The following is a 21909-nucleotide window of genomic DNA, read 5'->3' as shown; positions in this document are numbered from 1 at the left end:
CAGGTCTGGAAATTCACATAGCCTCTTAAAACTTGTAAGCGTTTTTTAGCAGTCTGTTTTTGGAGTTTTGAAAAACCTGAGAAAATTAATCTTAAGTCTTCCTGACTCATAAAAATTGAATTTTGTTTTAACAATGTTAATTTGTACAGGGTATGCGTCACTGTTCTCTATGAAATTAATTCATTATCAGTATTTCTTCTGAAAAGACCATCCCATTTCATTTTATCATGCTTTTTCTGTTTTTAATCACAGTCAGAACATCGTACACTTTTAAAATTACATGAATCCTTTGCCTTAAAAAATGGTGCAGATCAAGTACAAACATGGACAGAGTGAACAAGGAGGCAGATAAGGTCTGATTTTCATTAGCTAGTTATCTTGATTAAAAGATTGCAAGTATGTAGCCATCAGGAATAAAACATAAGTAGTTAGGAGGCATAGGTGAAAAAAGCAGTAGCAATTAAGAAGATTGGAGAAATTTTGGATAAAATAAAAATAAAGACAAGGAGGAAAGAAAGCTTAATGGGAAGCAAGGTACTATGCATGAAATGATCAAGGGTTTACGTGAGGGTTGGAATAAAGAATAAAACATAAGTAGTTGGAAGAAGGTACAGAACTGGGAAGAAGGTAAGGCGAGAATAAAAAAATACACAGTGGAAGATTCTTCCGGTGGAAGAATTCTTTCATTGTGTTCTCAGAAAAGTAAGAAGTAATGCTTTATAAAAAATGTATTTGTTTTTCTGTATTCAAATTATCTACTGAGTCACATGCAAGCTTTTAAACAACTTGAATTATAGCTGTTCCCTTTAAAATTGGACAGAAGTCAATTCTTGATCTTTGTAAAGTGCTCAATGCCTTTGCAGGACACACAGCAGGCTGAATAGGAAGCCTTCATTCTGATTTTCCGTCTTTTTTGTGGTTACAATTAACTCCATATGATGCACATTGTTGTATTTGTGATTAAAGTTTCTAGGGAATGACTTGAATTCCGATGGCAAGAAAATGGTGTGTTTTCTGTATGCAGCGTGAGTCCAGCGCTGGCAGCCATGTTGCTTTGTTGAGCTTTTGAGAAGCTCCGGCTGCCTGCAGGCTGTCTTCCTTGTTCATGCTCTCAGCAGCAGTTAGCAACTGTCCCCCGTACCCCTTTCAGATGGGTGTCCCCATTTCCACCCCTTCCCTGCCAGGATTCACGTCTTCCCCTCTTCATCTCTCCACCATCCTCTTGCAGCAGTGCCATGTCCAGTCCCCATACAAACAGCTCTCCACTTCTGCTTAAGGCTGTCCTTACGACCCTGTTTGGCAAGGGAATGAATGCTCATGGGTGAAACTGAGAACCTGCATAGAACGAAAAGGGGCTCTGTGTGTGTACCCGTCTCGTGGACACTGACTTGGATCTTCTTACAAGAATAAAAGGCTGTCATGTTTGGGAATTTCACAGAGAAGCAACATGCTTGTGCTGTACTTTGCAGCATAGTGTAAAGACTCCTAAGCTAGAAATGAGCAATAAACTGGTGCAGCAGCACAGCTGGAGTCTATTTTCAGTTTATTTCAGGAGCTCTAGAATTCCTCCAGTGCCTGATTCAAGCTAATCAGAGTATCTTTACATAATAGCGCCATTTGTAGGCACACAGAACAACAAATTCTTTTGATAAAACAAAACATTGCGGTGTTCCTTTTGAAACATTTGGATGCTTACAGAATTAAATATTTCAATATTTTACTTAGGAAAAAAAAGTAAAGTGAAATCTGATTGTCAAAGAATATTTGTATCAGGTTTATTGGAATACATTATCTACTGAAGCATTTGGTTTTCTTTTTAACAAAGGAAATTTCTATTAAAAATTTTATCAGGTGTTTTTTATGGGACAAAAGCAAATAGTTTGCTCAGTCTTATAGTAAATGTAACATTTAAGTATAAGTAAAATCATTAAAGAGAGATTTCTGTATTGCCTTAGGATTTTGATTTGGGTGATCTCATTTCTGAAGGCAGCTTCAAAAATTTCAACCTTTACTTTATTGTCTAAAATAAGTTATCCTCCTGTCTAGCCATTTTATTTATATTCATATCCATATCTTATCTTGGGTGTTGGTTTTTTTTTTTTTTCCGATTGGGAGTTTGGTAGAAGACACAGAAAAGGGGTGTAAATCATATATTATTTTAGTGTCACATATAAATATATTCTCTGGTTTGCTATCTGTGAGTGACACTAAGCTTGAGATATTCTGACAAGGGTCTGGCATATTTCTTAATGGTGCAGACGATTGTGCGTCACTACTTTCAGGAGACTGGGTCGTTATTATATGACTTATCTTGAAGCCATGATCTCATACATATTGAAAGCTAGTAAGTCATTTATCCCCTGTCATTTTTTTAATGCAGTCTGGGATAAGCTCTATTTTACTAAGCGCACACAATGTTAGAAAAGCATTAGAACAAAACCAAGTCATTGCTCCGTGAGAAATTTGAGCATAAATGTGGCTACAGTTTTCATATATGGTTAATCCGAGACCCCATCCAAGCTTAAAAATTTACCTTGTAAGAGAATGAACAAGAACATATGGGGCTGGGGCTGCGGGAGGAGTGGAACAGCGCAGCTTGGATCATCCTAAATACCAAATAAAAAAGACATATCCTATATTTATTGTTAATTGTATTTGTTAGGGAAGCATGTTACCTGCTAAATAGAATTCAGTAAATTCTGGTTTTACGGTTGTTTTATGTTTGTCTATACAGTGGTATTTAAAACATAGGATAGGCTCTAATAAAGCATGGTACCGTTGTTTAAGGAAAACCATACTGCTCAGCTTATCCCCGTAGATATTAGAGTTTATCTTTCCTTGAGATGAAATGTTATAGATCTTTTCATAAGATACTGTCTGCTGTGTATTGCACTTACTGCATGCCTGGCAGGCTCCAGGACTTCCAATGTCTTTTTTCAAGAGCAGACTCCTTGGGTTAAAATGCTCTAGAGCAGAGTTTTTACAACAGAGGTATTAAAATGTTTTGCTTTTTCTATTTCTGAAACAGGATATAACACAGGAAAGGAAGAACCCAGCTTGAAAAGCAAGGAAAAAGTCTAAAATATTTCCTTTACCTTCCTTTGACAAAGCTCTGAAGTCCCTGAAGACTAGTTTTGTTTTTCTTTTCTTTGCTGTCTCTGATGTCTTACAGTAAATCAACCAACTTTCCCTTTCTTCAACTTTCCCTGAACCAAGGCAAGGTATACCAAATAAGCCTGATCTCCACAAGCAGTTGAGTCACAAAGTTCACTAATGGTTTGCTCTTTCATTTATTTGGAATGTAACTCCATTGAAATTGGAATGTAGCTCCCTCTCAGCTAGATTGTTCCCCAGGTTTTTAAGTGAACTTATTTCTAATCATCCTCTTGCCTCTTTTTATTTGCTTAAATCGAACTATTTTATTAACATATTACTACATTTAAATACTTTTAATAATCAAACTTATGGAACATTCAGTATGTTCATCAGCAAGTTAATGATGAATACAAAAATTTGGGAGAAGTTAAGGTTCTGCTTATGACTGTAATTTCCTGTAAAAGGAAGTTATCCTTTTAGATCATCAGAAAGTTAAGGTCTCTGGAAACTTGGAAAATGATGAGATCATTCTTTTAGATTCTTTAAGGTCTTTGTAAGTGATATAGCATTTCTGAGAGCTTTTTCTCTTTAAGATACATTAGTTACAACTTGAAAACAAAAGTATGAAGGAGCAAAAGAAGAGGAAAGGTGAAAGAAGGGAAGAAGTTCAGAAGAATCAGAAGAAGGTGTCCCTGCCCATGGCAGGGGGGTTGTAACTAGATGATCTTTAAGGTCACTTCCAACCCAAACCATTCTATGATTCTAATCAACTTTTCTTTCCTCTTCTGTTTTGTCTTGCTATTTTTGAAGTCTCATCAGCCTCTTCCTGTCTTTCCTTTTCCCTATCTTTTTTTGTCTTCTCTTGTTCCTTTTATCCTTTTTGGTGATTAACTCTTCATCCTTCTTTCCTTCTCATGTCTTTTCTGCTTACTTTTGCTCTGTCAGATCGTATTTGCTGAAATTATCTTGATCTTCAATGCTCTGGACAGTATCATTGTTAATGTTCCTAACTGAACAATATAAAATTAAACAAACAAACCTGTCCTGTGTGAGCATACTGAGGTAGAAGTGGATGGATTAGGAAGGGATATAAATTTGAATCCTGGGACCTGGGAGTGTTGTTAGTTCATTACTGTTATGTTACTTTTGTCTGTGGCAACATTAAGTTGATGAATGCCAGTGTCATGTTACTGGTGTTTTGCTACTAGGTTAGATAACTTAATGTTTTTATAATACCTGTATTTTAGGGCTACATGTTCATAAAACCTCTCCATAAGCTTATGTTAAGTTTATATTAAGCTTACAGTAAATAGACATTTATGTTTTTCTTCTAAATATACATTGAGTTTAGCTTAGGGGCATATCTTTGTAATTTGAAGCATAGGTGACAGAAAAGATGTTTTAGTAAATTGATTTGCTCCTCTCCTTCCTAATTGTTTTCCCTAAGCTGTAACATTATGGATTGGCAAGGTAAATGATTCTTGCTCCAAAGGTTATTGATAGTTGACAGGATTTGTGGCAGGGATGATTTAAGGAAAGACCTAACCAAAGATGGAGAACTCATTTGTGATTTGGAAACAAATTTTGGTGAGGAAATTCTTGGAGAACTTGCCAGAAATTTCTAAAAGATGTTCTAACCATAATGACAGGTAAATGACAATTACTTTATAAAAATTAGTGATTTAACCAGTATTGTATTTATAGTAACTGTCCATAGGGGGTGCTAACCTGTAATAGTCCTTTACATGGAATAAATCGGTACAGTATATGCTCTTTAAGATCTTTCTGTATGTATTGTGCCATTTTATAATAGACCTATCAAAGGGCTGCATGTTTCTATAGGGGAGAAAGATACTAAAAGTTTGATTACATTAGTAAGCGGAAGTAAAATTAACTCACGCTTTTCAAATCTGTGGAATTGAGGTCTGTGCTGATGCAACTGTACTTTTATCTCTACGCCCAATCATTTGGGTATGAATAAAGAAGCCACAGTTGCAACTTTTGACTTCAAAGTAGAAAAAACCTTCCCTTGGTAGAGACATTTTCAACATATTTGATAATGACCTGTAGGATGAAGGAAAAAAAAAAAGAGCTTTCCAGTTCATTTAGAAAGATCTGCTTAGACTTCACCGAGGTGAGAAAGCCAAATGATTAATAGTTGTGGAAATTAGGCAGCAGGAATGTGTTCTTATGAAAGATCCTGTTGTTTGTCTGTTGTTGTCACCAAAGTTTTTCAGTCATTAAGACCTTATTCTGAAAAATGCAAAGGTGGAAAAAGATTTGATTTGACTTACGCTGTCATTTGAACTGTAAAAGGATGATATTCTACTAACCTTAATATAGGGATTTTTTGAGAACTGGAAAGGGTAACAGAAGAAGATGCTGGTACTGGTGTATTGGGTATGCCTCTAGTTAAAGTCTCTAAGGTAACTGGTTCAAGGATGTTTACGGCAACAGTTACTGCTGTAAATGGAATCTGCTGTGCCATGTCGTTAAAGGAAAGACACAGTGCCATGTTTTATTTTAAAGATACCCATCATACTAGGCCATGGCAAAAGTCCTGAAATCTTGTGTTCGTCATTACAACAACCTCCATAGCTTTGTATTTTCAGTGGATTTTTATAGATGTGAGCATGTTATGCAATAGTATTCAAAACAAAGACAATAGAAATATTTTGAATACAATTTTTTTTTTATAATAATAAAATTTGCTTGGCTTGAGTCAGGGACTGGTTCCTCTCCTGGTCCAAACTGTTGGTTAATATCCAAATAAATTGCATAGATCGCTAATTCATGGCTAATAAAACCCCTTGTGAATGTTAGAAATGCATTTAAGATGATTTACTGTCTTAGAAATATCAGGAATAAAGCCCAAGTTAATACAACTTAACTCTGAAAGTTTTGTGCTTGTTTAACAAGTTCTTTATCTTATTTGGCATAGTTCTTGGTATTGTTGCAGGTAAGAAGCACTCTTACTATGTACGTATTCAGAATTCGTAGAACTTTGTTTTACCCTTCACTCAGTTAAGTTATATGCATTTGTAGTATAAGCTGCGTTTTTTCCCAGTTTATTTGATGGGGTTTTTGGTTTGCTGGGTGGTAGGTTTATTTCATGACGTCCATAGTGTATATCTTTTTTTCTGTACACTCAGTGACTAAACTTGTTTAGTAAGTAGGAGTCACTTGGCTTCCATCCTTTTCACGTGATGCCTTCCTAATTACATCTTTGTTCATTCATTCTAGTAATTTTATCCAACAGTCCATCATCAGTGTTTTAAGGCAAAAATCAGTCTAGATCTGTAGTACTTCTCATTCCTTTCTCAAGACAATTCCTTTTGAATAAAGGTCTGTCTTCCCTATGACTCAGATTTGCTGGAAGCAATCCATTTTGCATTTCCCTAAAGTAAAACATGGTGATTCTTTCAAAGACAAGGAGGTAAGCTTATAGGGCTGGACAGACAAGTTTTAAAACACAGATACCTGTGTACTACTATATCCATCACACAAAAACTCTTAATTGGTGGTAGCACACAAAAGAGCAAACATCTATCCTAGGGAATAAGATTGGAGAAAAATGAAGTAGTGGTAAAATATAAATGAAGAACAGATTGATGGGATAAAACAATGGAAAACTGATTATAGGATAATTTTAGGGTTAAAGATATTTCTGAGGGACTAGAACAAAAATGGCTAAGAATTTATATATTCTTTTTTGTTTGTTTTATTAGCTGAATAGGGAATTCCAGGAAGTGGTAACAGAGAAAGAAATAAAGCTAAGAGAGCAAATGGGCTTTGGCTTCTAAGCCTGTAGAGGGCAACTAACCCAAGTGTATTAAACTGCTTAAATTGTAGTTAAGCAGATACTGTTTAGGATTATTAGAGAGCTCTGTAAACTTGCTTGAGGGAGCTACTTATCTGAATAACGTTATTACCTTGCCAGGTTAGTTTCCATGAAAATGTAGTCTTCCTTGGAGCGTGCCTCTCCAAAGACTGTTTTATTAACATTAAAATGTCATTGGATAAAGTCACAAATAGTCCTGGTAGTAGGGTTTAATGCTGCTTTTATCAATGGACTATATTTTAAGGTTTATTCTTGCTTGCTGTCTCCTTAGAGTCCTGGAATGAGCAAAGAATTTTCCTATTCCAGCTTTGATATTGGAAAGGTGGAAGATTAAATCCCTTTGAACTGAGGCAGATATAGATTTCAGGTCTAATGTGGTGAAAGGGAAAGGATTTGAGATGTATCAAGCAAGGATCAGGAGAACACAGCTCTCCAGGAGCGTAAACTGATCTTACGAGCTTTCCTTTCCTTCTTGTCCATTCCTAGTACCTCTCTCCTGTACTCTTTGTTTCTCAAGTATTGTCCATAAAGTCTCTTCAATGAGATAAAGCTGTTAATTAATAGGAGAAGGTATTGAATACTGACAAAATAAAAGACTTGATAGAGCAATGCTGCAAAAGACCTGTTTAACTGTACCAAACTTGGACACAGAGCTGGCTTAGATGGAAACAGAATTTTTTAAGTTTTGAACTCCACAGCCAGAAGATTTATGGAAGTAGTACTTGAAACTTGAAATATATTTGTTTCTCAGAGCAATGAACATAAAGCAGACTTCCCAGAATAGGTTTGCAATGGCAATTGTTAAGATAAATGAGCATATATTAGCCTTAGTTAATGTGTGAAGGTATAATATAAATACTGAGTTGCTTTGCTGTAGTAATGGAAATAGGAAAATTCCCAATCTTCTTAATACACAGTTAAGACAAACTTGTAGCCTCTTATCAGTCCTTTATTTCATTAAACTTCAAGTTCCTGGGTGTTAGGAGAATAATATTATTCCAAAAGTTAGATCTTGAACTGGAATTGAGACTTTTGATTTTCACTGCTCAGTCTGTAGCCTTTTTTCTTTGAGTTTTGTTTTTTAATTTTATCTAGTTAGCAGTACGTTTTTTCAGTAGCCTTATAAGGTAGCTGAATGTGTAAATACCACAGTGGAAACAATCTCTGCATCAGACCATGCCTTTGTAATTCAGCAGTGGTTGGCAGGCTGTGACTCCTAGGCAGATGTCTACTTAGCAGCTCATTCCTGTGGACAGCACAGCTGTTATTTTTTCAGTGACTAACGTTAAACTTTCTATGATATTAATGATTCCACAGGCTCAACACCTGTAATATTAGAAGTACTCAAAGATTGTATCCAAAATGGAATTATGGCAAGATTCTCAGCGGAAGTGGTGGAGAATTAGAACTGCTGTTGCAGTGTCAACACTTTCAACACACACAAACTTAAAAACCCTCTGCAAAGGAAATACAAATTGGAGAGGCTTTATATAACCAATAATGATTTTTTTTTTTTTTTTTAAATCAGGGGTATTGAGTCATGAACCTTCAGGCAATTTCTTATTATGTAAACTGGAGCACAGTTTTAACAAATACAAAATATTGTGTAATGCCCCAAGTGGCCAAATCTGCTTATGCTGTCCAAAGATATATAGAATGTAGAGGAGACTTTTTCTCTTTCCCTTCCCCAGACTGTATATGGCCACTTGAAGCTAATTTTTATGGAGATTTGATAGGTTAGATCAGGTAATATCTTATTGATTGCAAAAATTGATCTGAATTCACCGAATTGAATATATATGTATATGTGCATCTATATATAAACTAAAATGCAAGGGCTTGGCAACATTTTTGGCAACATTGTACTTATGTATGTACACAGTGTATATATAACTACATCATGCAGAGTCTCCACATCCAAATCTAGTCAGGCAACAGAGAATTTTGGGCACACCAAAATAACAGCATACAATAACAGTACTACCGTGCTTGATAGAGTTTTTGATAGTTTTGATTGCCACTAATTGTTGAAAAACTTTTGATAGTTGTCAAGGCTTGTTTCTCTGACTCCTGGGGAGAACAGGTTCTAGTGAACACTTTTTCATCTGCTCTTCACTACTATACCAAACATGATCACCAAGAACAAAAGTTTAGGAATCATGTTTAGAACAGGCAAAGGGCAAAACAGCTTATTATTAGTACATATCTTCATCAAGTGTAGGAACCTTCACCATTTGTAGTTCAAGATCCCAAGCAATGTGTACTTGTGTTGCTAATTCTTTTAGTTTTATGGTCTAGGTAAGTATTTGACTTCAAAGTCTTTGCTCCCAAGATAAACTGTAATAGAGAATCATGATTGCAAGAAGTGCAGATTTTGTTTTTAAATAACATTTCTTTGCAATAGTAAATAGATCTCGAAGTGGAAGATAGATGTGTCTTAATGGATCAGAAACCCATAAGAGATAAAACCAAATTGAGTTGGATTTTTAGTTTTAAAAATAATCCCTTGATTCAACATTTATATTTCCTTATTCATGAGATGATAAATTATTGTATGTTAAGAAAATTGCCTTAGGTAAAAGTGGGAAGAAATGTTGCCTCCAATGTCAAGAGAGCTAAAATTTCATCGCTGAAATACAGTTTCAGTACATAGGATGTCAAGAACTGTCACTGTATAAAGCTTTAAAACTTTGTAAGAGGAAGAGTAAAATGAATGTGATATTTTGGAAGCAAGAAACATGATAAAGCAAAATGGGGAAAAGAAAAAGAAACCATTAAATCTTCCTGCCTCAAGAAGAGTACGAAACCATTTCAAGAATTGTCTGTGCTGCATGGAAGAATGGAAGAACCAGATGTAGCTTTGAAATTATGTCTTGCAATGAAACGGGGGCTTTAAAGCAGCCTGCTCATAAAGAAATGGGAGAGGGGAAGACAAACAAACAGCAACAAAACAAACAAACAAAGCCCCAACTGCACAGGGCAACTTATACCACCTGAGGAACTTCCCCCAAGCTCTTTAAAATAAAGACAGGCAATCAAAAGAAGCTGTGGTACTGTGGTAAATATGTGGCCAATCTTGACTCACCCTCATGGTGAACAGGTGAAATGTGTTAGCTTAAACTACTTCACAGTTTCCCTTTGCACAGATACTATTTCATATGATGTGTAATAATTTAAGTGGCACTGTAAATTCAAACCCACAAGTTTTTAACATCTTTGTATGTCTTGGTATTGGATAACCCCTTTGGCAATTTTATATTTGGATATATGTGGAAATAAGAGAAACTTGTGTACCACTTTTTAGTAAGTATATGTTGAAGGAATAGATGGGGGAGCTAAAGTTTGCTGATAGAAAAAAGATCAGACATGAGAGTAACGCCTTAGGTAGAAATAAAGTATCTTAGGCCTATCTGTAGAGGCTTGGAAAGGTTACATGCTAATGCTTTCTTAATTTTACTTTTAGCATTTTTTTTATTTTTGTTATTTTGTGGACTTCCATAAAATACTAACAGGTATCTACTTCCATGTTAGTTGGAATGTTTCAAAACATTTCTAATTTCTGACACAGAGCATGCAAAATATTTAAATTTTAGACATGTAAGCAATCCTGTGCCACTTTTACCTCGCTTCTTTGAGCTACTTGTTTTTATAACTGCAAAAATTACTTACTTTTTTTTATCGACCTGTGTTTAAGTGCATAGGTATGTAAGAATATACCATATGTTCATATATCCTGTTCAATAATTTTTGAAGCCATAGTTAAAGTTTAGGTGAAATAGCTAATGAGTTCAAAGTATATGTATTAAAAATTATAAAGAATAATTTGGGGGAAAATTGAAACAAGCGAACTACTCTATTTTTTAAAATGTAGATTTCAAAACCAGTACAAATATTCTCAAACTTATAAAACCATTTCCCTATTTCCACTTAAAATCAGAAATAATACATGCTAAATTTCAAACCAAACCGATTTGATTCTTCGCTGTTAGAAAGTTAGTGCTTAGAGTTAGTGTTTGGGCTGAAATATGTTGTCAATAGCATTGCTTCCTTAATTTAATAGAGAATGGTTTCATCATGATTCTAACTGGAAAGGTTATGAGCTGGCAGCCTTGTATCAGATACTGTGACCAGCTATAAAGAAGCAGGAAATGAGAAAAGGGAAAGAAGGAGCCACAAAGTTACTTGCTGAAGGTTTGTATTAGTTTTCAGGCTCAAGCTGGGTGATGGGATCTGAGGGCTGGAGAGGTCTCCCGAGGCGTCTCCTCCTTCTCAGTCTCAGGGCAAGTTGTTTCTGAAGTATGGCATATTGACTACGTGCACAAATACTCAATTTTTTTGAAGCTGAATATTAGAATGACTTGCAATATCATGGTTTTCTCACCTCATGAATTTAGGATGAGGGAATGCTGCCTGAGGGCACTGCCAGGCCTGACTGTTCCTGCCTGGCCTCCCCCAGGGCTCCCAGACCCTGCCTATGGCCCAGGACCCCATGCCAGCCCCCTGGGGCTGGCCAGCCCTGCCCTGGCAACGCTGCAGCGGGGCTGGTCTCCAGCTCCCCAGAGCCGGTCCCACCCATGGGCTGACAGCCTCGGGCTTGCCACGTCACCAGGGAGGTGCCCGATGCCCGGGGCTGGGGCTGCCCCCCGGGCTGCCCTGCTCCCGGCAGTGGCAGTGTGACAGGCCCTGGCTGCCAGGCCCTGCCCTGCTGCTTCAGGAGAGCCGCACGGGGTCCTGGCCCCAGGGAGTCCTCAGCCCTTGCAGTGCCCTTACACCCTGAACCTTGCTCTCAGAGATGCGCTCTGAGGATCTTTCAAACTGTTTCAGCCTTAATTTTCTGAATGTCAGGAGACAAAGGAGTCCAAAAGAAGCTGAGCAAGTTAGCTGTAGTAATTTGAAAATGTAAAGGATGATTAGTTCTTTTTCTTCTCAGAATGTTTTTTAGGTACACACAGGAATTACCTGTAGTTCCTCTCAAGTCCTGGCGTACGTTTTTGTCCTTTACTTATTTCTGCCTTTCAAAGCTTGTCCTACTAGCAGACAAAAATTAAGCCTCCCCCTAGTCCCCCCCAAATCCCTGTTGTTTGCCGTATAATTTCATTTGAACATCTGCTGTAGTGAAGTGGGCTTTGGTGGACTTCTTTCATTAATGTGGACTGAAGGTGTGCTGGCATGTGCAGTCAATATTGCTTTTTTCACAAAGAAGTCCTCGATTGCCTGTGTGAGCATTACTTAGTACATGGCAATGGATAAAAATGGGTCAGTCTTCCTCCTTGTGATGCCGGGCCCCAGCAGGGAAAATGAGCGGAAGAGGCAGCTCCTACATCGGCATCAGGAGGAAGAAGTTGTCCTCCTCTGTCCTCACCTCCCCCACCTGCCTCTTCTTCCGCCTCCTCCATTTCCCGTTGCAGAAGTCACTTGCCACTGTATTTAGACAGCATCATCCAATTCTGCCTGTGTTTCTAAGCAGCTTTTTCCTAATTGTTTGTCACAGAATTCAATGGGAATGTGGTTTGCTGGAGGGTGTAGTCACTCAAATTCTCCAGTTTAAGGAGTGTTACCCAAACCATTGGTAGCAACTAGTGAGGGGACGTCTTCTTCAGACCACTGGACGGTGATTGCCTTCCCAGCCTGGCTACTCTTTTCAAGGCTGCAATAGGTTTTAAATTCCAATTAGCAGAAAACCAAAATTGAGTGTTTATCTCACTTAAGGTTTTAAATGTTTGTTTCTTTTGTGAAATTTGCATCGAAAGGCCACTTACAAGTCACAAACCAAAACCGAGGCATGACCTATATTGAAAGAGCTTTGCCAGCGAGCCTGCAGCCATATGTATGGGAAGCATAGGACATGTAAGCTACTGCCTTCTGCTGGTTCAGTGTCAACCATCAGGCATCTCTTACCAACACCGACATGCAGCAAGACTGAGTCATATTAGGTAAACCATGTTTTTACTCGAACAACCTTTTTTGTTGGAAGGTGAACAGTTTTTACCCTTTGGTGCTGCATACAGGTTTGTTGGCAAGCTTGGCCTTTTTAACATACTGATATTTCTAGACCAGTAAAACTTTAGATTAAGCATAGCTATAGCTTGAGCAAAAGCATTATCCAATTCTCTGAATAAAATAAATTATGCAAAAGGAAAAAAAGCTATGTGTATAAATTTATATATACACACACACACACACATTTTTGTATGGTTGCATCCACAAAAGAAAGAAAAATCCATAGAAGAATAAGAATGCGTATAAAAATTGTGATGTCAGCTGAGTGCTGGGTTTTTCCTCATGCTTCTCATTGGCTTATCTATCAAGCAGGGCTTTTGAGTTTGAGCTAGGCTTTGTTGGCATGCAGAAAACTGTGTATTGAAGGTTGCACCTTTTGTTTTCCTCAGTCATAATAAGATGTATAGAAAATAACTTTGCAGCTTCTTTAAATTCTGAACTTGATGATGGTAGGACTTTGGATGCCTGTGATATTTTTCATATTGTATAAAGTTTACAAAAGGGAAATAGCAGTAGAAAGTGGTTATTACTCTACTTTTTATTGTTGATGTTAAAATTAGTTACAGTCCAAGAAGGTATGCAGGCTATTATGAATTTTTGTTGAGATTGAAAAACATACGTGGATTTATAAGGGAATTACTCATAATCCAGTCACTTTTCTAGTGCTTATTTCCCTTTAAGTTGCCAAACGGTTTTCTGTATATAGCATGTGATTTATGCTGAGTTTTATATAAGTTTTCTTATAAGTCTTTTTTTTTTTTTTTTTTAAGAAAAAATCCTTTTCAATAACAGTTCTGGGAGGATGGGGAGAAAATGTAGACAAAGTGTGTGATCTGGGCAAGCTTTCCTTCTGTTTTGTGTTTTCTGATTATGGGAGAAATGATACACCAAATTCCAGTCTCAACTGAGTGCTCAATCTTCCTCATCTAAAGTTGAGTCATTTTAAAAAATGAATCATAATTTTTAATGTGGGCTGAATCTTAAGCGGTTTTGAACTTAGCATTTAAATTTGTCTTCAGTTATAAAAAGTATCTTTGTTAGGACTGAAAGACAGTTAAGGAAAAATCAGACACTTTGACACTTTTACTGTTACATATGCAGGTTTCATATTTCTAGTGTCATGATTTTAATTGTTTTGCCTTTATTCTGAAACAATACAACATTAGCCCAAGTCTCATCTAGATATCTATTGTTTTGGAGTCTTTATTTTAAAATAAAATTTCTGCAGCACTGTGTGGAATCCAGCTACTTTTCTCCCATGCAGTAGTAATAGCTTTTCAGTTAGCAGTCTTCCACACCACGCCTAGCCTGTTTGTTCTGCCCCAAACTCACTGGAGCATGAGGTGGAAAACCACGTCTCACCTCATCCAAGGAAAGCTCTGATTCCTGGGCCACAGTTTCCCTTTTTCTCCTTCCACCCCCTTGGCTAAATGAACACTGCTGCATTCTATCCAAATTGCAACAGAAGATGGATTGAACGATAGGGGTTTAAATCCATTCAGGCAGAGGAGAGAATTGAAGGTCTTCCGTATTTTGAGAGAATGCCTAAAGCACTGGGCTAGTGGGTAATAAAAATAATAAAATTGTGAGAGCAAAGGAAAGGGATGTGTTTCATGAAACAAATTTCATATTTAAAGCTACCTGAAATTCATACTGTGCCAGCTATAGCTTTGTGGATAAGATGGGATTTAAGCACAACAGTGACAGGCTATGTGCTATATCTACACATATTTAGAAACTGTCTCTCTTGAGGAGAGCTTGGAATACAGAGACTTAGGCAAAGAAGGAATTTGTCCTTGATTTAAAAAACAGGTAAGAGTTATCGAACAGAGTTTAAGACCATATTTGTATTTTAACATGAGCGGTGCTTATTAATTTACTGAGACTGCTCACAAAGCAGTAAGTTGCTAAGTTATGCAGAACACTTGTACTTGGAGGTAACAGTGAGAACACAGGTTCTGGTTTGATGCTTGTGTTTACACCACCATTTTCCAGTGAGTATGTAGATGATTTGGATCCGACTAAATAAACTGTAATGGAACCCATAGCATTGTTGTTATTTCCTAGTTAGGAAACTTAGGAAAAAAAGTTAGGAAAACTTCCTAGTTACTTCTATGTATAATTTCTGGAAATTTTTGTCTATTTTTGATGGAAAGCATTTACTTTTTTGTTTGTTTGTTTTTAAAGTAGAATTGAGAGTATTTTATTGGAGTTTCTCATTTTTATTGGCATAGAGCTTTCCAAGACAATGCCTCTTGTATTTCTTCTTTTTTTTTCTTTTTTTTTTTTTCCCTATATTTGAATGTGATCCCCAAATAAAAGTGAAACGTGAAAACTATCCTATTCTTCATATCCTTTTAGGTCAACTTATTAAAGATGGAACATGTTTCTAATACTAGTTTGCCTACTAGAGGCTGAGGAAGGAGAATTAATTTTTCTGAGGAATGTCAGCACTGTTGAAGAGTACGCATGCAGAAGATTTCAGTTGGCATTTGACTTAAAATATCAGTTTGTAATTTCATAGTATTTTAAAAGATCTCAAAAGATCTCCTGTCCAGAATGTAGAAACCTCTTGCAAGAGTTTTGCTGGGACAAACAAAGCAGAATTTACATCCACAGACCCTTTTTTCTTGACAGTTATTTCAAGTATGGAATTAGCTATGCTTTTCGGATGTGACTCCTTTAAGCTCATGCACAAAAACATGAATAGTTGTGTTGTTGCTGGAATAGAGAATATTTTCTATCTTAATGATACTTGACTAAGATGAATATGAACAAAATTAAAAGCAAAGATTTAATTTATTTTTAATAAGCAACATAGCAGGTTTTTTGTTTTAATTACAGTTGCATAGGCTTAATACTCATTTAAAGTTAAATAGAATTTATCTGGCAAAATATGAAATGAAAGAAGCATGGTCATTGCTGGGAGAAAACCTCAAGACACTGTTGTAAAACTGCTAGAAAGTGGGCCATTTCTATTTTATTTATTTACTTATTATTTTCTCTGGATAATAAAAGGTGTGTGGGGAGACTTTGCTGTCTTTCTGTTTGATGTGTGTTTAACCTCTTTCCTCCAAAGTTCAGAACAATTGTTTTTTAGGATGAGGTTCAGTCACCTCTGTCATGTATCTGCTTATCTTATGCTGCCACTGTCATGATTATTGATTTCATTATCATAAGTTGCAATGATTTTTGTGTACAACCTTGTGTATGGCTACTGAAAAACATATTTAAATAATAGAGATCAAGTAAAAAAGAAATTTGTCAATCAATCTGTGTATATGTCCTAATCAGTACATATCTAACCCATCAGCTTCTAGTTATAGTTCTTGATAAAATTTATTTCTTAACATATTGATTTATTATTTTTTATACTTTTTTGTCTTTTTCACATAAAGTTGTAATTATTTGCTGTATTTCAAATGACACAGCAATAAGACTATAGTTTACTTTATCAAGTAAATGTTTGCTGTGACTGCCTGTGAGACCAGCTAAACTCCATTAATTACAGTTGGCAGTACCATTGAAATACATCCGATTAGTGAAGATAAACTGTTTTATTGAGGCCACACATAGTCTTGTGTGTTTTCATTTAAGAAAATTTCAAAAAATGACAAATATTGGGAAAAGCCATTCTTACTACAATCTAAACTGTGTGTGGGGGTGGGGGAACAACTCCTCCAGCACCTCTTAAAACTGAATTTTACTGGTGTGTCCTGTTTATAGCTGTTATGAACTGTTACAAAGCTATTTTTCAAATCCTTTGCTGCTACATTTTCTCCTTCCAGGTCACATAATTTACTAAATGTACTTTTTTAGAGTCAGGTTTAAGGTGCTGAATTTCTTTAACTTTTAAGAACTATTACAATGCTATATTTGGTTGATATAATTAAAAAATCAGTAAGACTAGGTCCTAATGTTTGTAATTTTAAGTGTCTAACTAACTGCTCATGTGATAGTCCTGTTTTTGGTCCACTCTTTGCTTGTCTCCTTTCCTTCCAGGTTTTGTTGTAAAAATAAATGTGCAGCCGTTAAGTTTACCTGTTTTCTTCTGTAATGCATCTGCTGCTCATTACTAGTTCATGGTTTACTTCAGTGTTGTGGCCATTATGCACATTTGACCATTATGCACTCAACTACTGCATTTTAAAGAAAAAATTGAGTTACAATTATTTTTGTTGTATTGCTGAGATATTTAAAAGATGGTTATGTGCATGGTGTATTCTAAGTGAATCTGAGTTTAAGGGTTTTATGTAGTGGCTACTTATTGAAATAACTGTTTTGTTATTCTGCAAGTAGACAATTAAAAACAAATTGGAAAGGTTACACCTATGTGCTTCTGAACTGTAGGGATTTTGCACAATTCTGTTAGACAAAAGTATTCCTAAAGTTACTGTAGCTGCCAGCGGTTAGAGTATCTTAGAGGTCTGCAAACATTGAGGTTTCGATACCAACATTTCTTTTCTGTGATGTGACTGCAGAAAAAGGTTTTTTTTTCTTCAAGTTTCCCCTTTATCTTGATATTGTCAGGCTCCTCTGACAGTTCCTCTACTCACAGGCAGCTATGCCAGAGGAGATTTAGTAGTGCTGTTGGGAATGACCATGTTCCGTAGATGACTCAAGTTTCAAGGACAAGAAAAGTGACTTGAAATAGTCCTTGCAAACAACTCCTTCAGAAATATGCTGCTTAATAGTTAAGGATTGGGTTAAAGAGTGTTTATTTCTGAGCATTTTGTGTTTACTTGCTGATCTTTACAGTATTTGGTGAGAGGGTGCAGTATGTTCTCATTTTCTTTGTGCTCACAGCTCTCATACAGCTAGAGAAAATTACTGATGTGCATTCAGAAAAGCTATTAGCAGTTTGGTTGTTAATTACAGTTCATATTATGTAAATCAGTTTTCTGTATTTTCATGTTCTCTCTCTTTATTCTTCATCCAGATTCCACCAAGAAAATTAAGGATGTCTTAGAAGAGTTCCATGGCAGTGGTGTGTTAGCAAAATATAATCCTGAAGGGGTAATTCTTCTTCTTTCTTCAATGGTCAGAAATGGTGGGGAAAAATATTTACAAATGTTGTAGCAAATCTAAGCATTTGAAATGGAAGATTATTTATAAATCAGCTGTTTGGGGTATTTGAAACTGTTTGGGAAACAAAAATATGAATATTGTGAAGCACTAAAAGTTTATAAACATCACATTAGACTGACCTGCTTAATAATTTTATATAAAACCACATTTTCTTTTCTAAGATTTAAACAAACAGACACAAAACCCCCCAAACTTATGGTAAGGTTAACATGCTTCCCAATTCTTTTTAAAGATTGGAAATGTTAAGCATAATTTCAAAAGATAGAAAAGTAAAATCTGTTCAGTTAAGATTTCTTTTTAAATTCTGTTTCTCTTATGTTGTTTCTGGTAGTGGGATCCCCATTATTAAAGGGGAATTTTTTTCTGATGTTATGAAACAAAAATTTCAGCTGAAAAAAAAGTGTGTGTGTGTGTGCATTGTCACTACAGATTCACTGTTAGACAAAGTATTCTGTTTTGGCTGGTAGAAGAAGCCAAATTGTTTTCTGTTGATATCCTCAATTGCAATTTGTATCTGCTTAGTGCATCCTAATAGTGTGATTCAAAATGTAGCTCAATAAAAACCTGTTTCAGTGATGTTTCTAATAGTAATGTTTCTAACTGTGCTTGCATTATGTGGAATTCAGGATAGAAAAATGTGCTAGCCATTATGAAAATTACTTGATCTTACGTTTCAGGATGTAAAAGACAAGAATTATTGTCAAGTAAGGTAGTTATAACTCATTAAGTACTGAAAAATTCTTTGACACTTTGAACTTTGCAAAGCATAATGTTGGTCATTTTAGTTTCTGAGGAAAATATTTCATAATGAAGTAAAATAGTATGAGTTGATCTTGTAAATTATTATCTTAAATCTCCATTATTTTAGTTAAATAGAATCATGGATTATAAAAGGATGGGAATACTGTGATCATCTAATTTATTCTCCAATGTAACATAGGCTGTAGGACCTTCCTTAATTGATTCCTGTTAGAAAGTAGATACTTTTTTTTGTTAGAAAAATGTGAACTGTTGATTTACAAACTCAATGCTTGCTTTTTTTTTACTTTTTACTTCTGCAGTTTTCTTTGTGCTCTTAGTATATGTGATAAAATGATCTTAATTTATTATTCACATTTTTTCTTGAATTTCTTCATTTCTTTTCAGTCATCATACAATGGTTTCAGTTTTGTGAAGTGTAACCTTTTAAAATACAAAATAATTGTGTATTTATTTTATGCATATTTAAATAACATGTTGCCATGTAGGTAACACATTGATAATTTGATAATGTTTATATATAAACAAATCAGTATTTAAAGTTGTGAGATTACTCTCTCTTAACAGCCATTCCTCCAGTGGGGGTACGTGGAGGATAAGTCATGGCAAAAAGTCATCAGTCCCAGGCACCTGGGACAACTGCTCTGACTGAAGCCAGGTGAATTGGCAGAATTTGTGCAAAGCTGGAATTAACAAACACAGTTAGTCCTGAGCTGAGTCTGTGACTCTATATTGGGTTTCGCAGAGTTCTTCCTTTCACAGTGATTTGTTTGCAGAATGCTACCAATGTACTGAAACATCCAGGGATTATAGAGCAGCATAGCACCCAAGCCAGCGAGCAGGATGGGAGGATGAAAGGGGAGGAGGGAATGCAAGTCACTCTGTAGTGTCTTCAGCAGGGGTCAAGCTATTCACTGCTACGGGGTCAATGTTGGACCAAGGCTAACCCTGACAGCTTTTGTGCTTTGCTGCTTAGCACTTAGACTTCAGGGAGTGCAACATAAGGAAAACACAGCTAGCAGCGAAGCTACTTTGGATCTAGTAGGATTTATTAGCTCAGGTTTCATGCCATAAGCTGCTGAACTGGAAGCAAAGTGGCTGAAATTTCCCCTGCAGTTGAGTGAATATTCCAAGTCAGACAGAACTGCCTTTGCACAGGTGTGTCTATATTTGGCATGTATTCAACCTGCTACGTGGATAAACTCTTTACAGAATGATTTGCAAGTTGATTGTATGTGGTCAGATGAGGACTCCATGAGTTGGATGTACTATTTAAGTTAAGTAATTAATTATTATCTGTAAATGAGATGACAAAAATTGACTGGTGCAGCTGAAATAAGTCATAGTGCAACTTTTTACTTCCACATATTATAGACAGAACTTCCGTTTTATTGTTGTGTTTTGTAGAGGATACCATCATGTTTTCATTTTAGCTCTTAATTTCATAGTTCACTATCTTATAAGCACTCCAAGTATTTTTCAAGTCTTGTCAATATTCTACCAAAAGGTGGTGCCACTTTTTTACCAATATACATGGGGCATAGAGCTATGGCAGATTTAGCAGTGTGATATATTTATGTACTTAAGAAGAAGCCTTAAGAACTTCCTGTTTCAAGCTTCTCCCTGCTTAAAGGGTTCAGGAATTTATTCCACTCTATTGCAGCTCTTTATCACAAGCTGATTTAATGGGACACAAGTAACAAAAGCAGAGCTATTGGTATTCGAAGGTTGTTACCTGAAGTCATCTGGTTTGTTTTTCCATTATCTTATATCTTGGCGAGTGAGTGGTTTTTGGGCTTAGTGGAAATGATGTGTCTGATTATCAGAAGGTCATCCAGTATAGGGAGTTTATTTATGGAGCTTTTGCTCTCTGCTTTCAGTGTAAGGGAGATGACTAAAACTTCTACAAATGCTACTGAACCTCTGCCCTTCCACCTTCTTCTATAAGTCAATGTCAAATATGTAATTAAGACTAGATTTTATACCTGATGTAAGACATATAAGTAGGTTAAGATCAGCCTCCTGGAAAGCTGTGATTGTAAATAGTCTTTCCATCATCTTGAGATTTATCTATATTAAATTCAGCAATTTCACTTTGAGGGGAGCACTGAATAGGCTATCAAGAATTAGGAAAGCAGATGGAGCTGAAGACTGTATCTAAATGGACAGTAAGTACACATCATTGTGTGCTTGTAGTCCTAGTGTCATCACCCTTTTTGAGGGATCTGTTGGAGTGCATCATAATTTATTGTTTACCTGCTTATGTGCTTACCATCTAGAGCTCTTAGGGTTAATCAGTGCATGAAGAGTGAGGGTGGAAGGTGCATGGAGGGGTCTCAGCCAGACAAGCAGTCAGGGTGCAGCTTTGGGTCTGCACGTGGAGTGGGGCAGTGCTCCAGAGTTTCACAGTTCGGATGTGGATAAAAAGAACAAATGTGCATATGCAGAAAGACCAGGAAAACAAAAATTTCCAAGAAGGTTGTGGAAGTGTCTGCACTACTTCCAAAAATGCAAAAATCCTTTGGAGCCCCAAAAATCCTTGAAGCCCGAAGTTTGGCAGAATGTTTGCAGTCAGGTTGCAACCTGACTGCAAACATTCTGCCAAACTTCGGGCTTCAAGGATTTTTGGGGCTCCAAAGGATTTTTGCATTTTTGGAAGTAGTGCAGACACTTCCACAAAGCTTTCTCCAGGGTCCTTCTCATTTCCAGAGGTTTTAGGGTTTTTCTAGCTTAACTCTGTGAACGTATCAAAGATATATCTGGTAACTATAGTTTAGCAAAAGTCTGGCACAATCAGTGTGATTTATGCAGAGAATACAACTGTATTTATAAATTTAAGGTAGTACCTCTTGCTGGGAAGTAGTGATAGCAGTTTGTGATTAAGGTAGAAAATTAATACGACACCTTTATTAAAAGGAGAAAAAATAAAAAGAAACTAAAGCAGCATATAATGATGACTTTTGAGACAGTGCTTGCTAGCATTTGTAGAATCATAGAATCCTTTAGGTTGGAAAAGATCTTTAAGATCATCGAGTCCAACTGTAAACCTAACACTGCCAACTCCACCACTAAACCACGTCCCTAAGCACAACATCTACATGTCTTTTAAATACCTCCAGGGATGG

At 36.3% G+C, this 21909-nt stretch overlaps 1 protein-coding gene across 1 annotated transcript in view; it reads left to right on the top strand.

The window, feature by feature from the left end:
* The window catches only part of DGKB (diacylglycerol kinase beta), a 331298-nt gene that overhangs the window by 15444 nt on the left and 293945 nt on the right, over nt 1–21909 (top strand). The window contains exon 2 of the mRNA XM_009281041.1: nt 17877–17953. Coding sequence (XP_009279316.1) covers nt 17877–17953 — 77 coding nt within the window. The remainder of the gene's footprint in view (nt 1–17876; nt 17954–21909) is intronic.

The sequence above is a fragment of the Aptenodytes forsteri genome, unplaced genomic scaffold, assembly GCF_000699145.1.
Source record: "Aptenodytes forsteri isolate BGI_AS27 unplaced genomic scaffold, ASM69914v1 Scaffold292, whole genome shotgun sequence".
Lineage (NCBI taxonomy): Eukaryota > Metazoa > Chordata > Aves > Sphenisciformes > Spheniscidae > Aptenodytes > Aptenodytes forsteri.
Note: the sequence above shows the minus strand (reverse complement) of the source record. Positions and strands in the feature narration are given on the sequence as shown.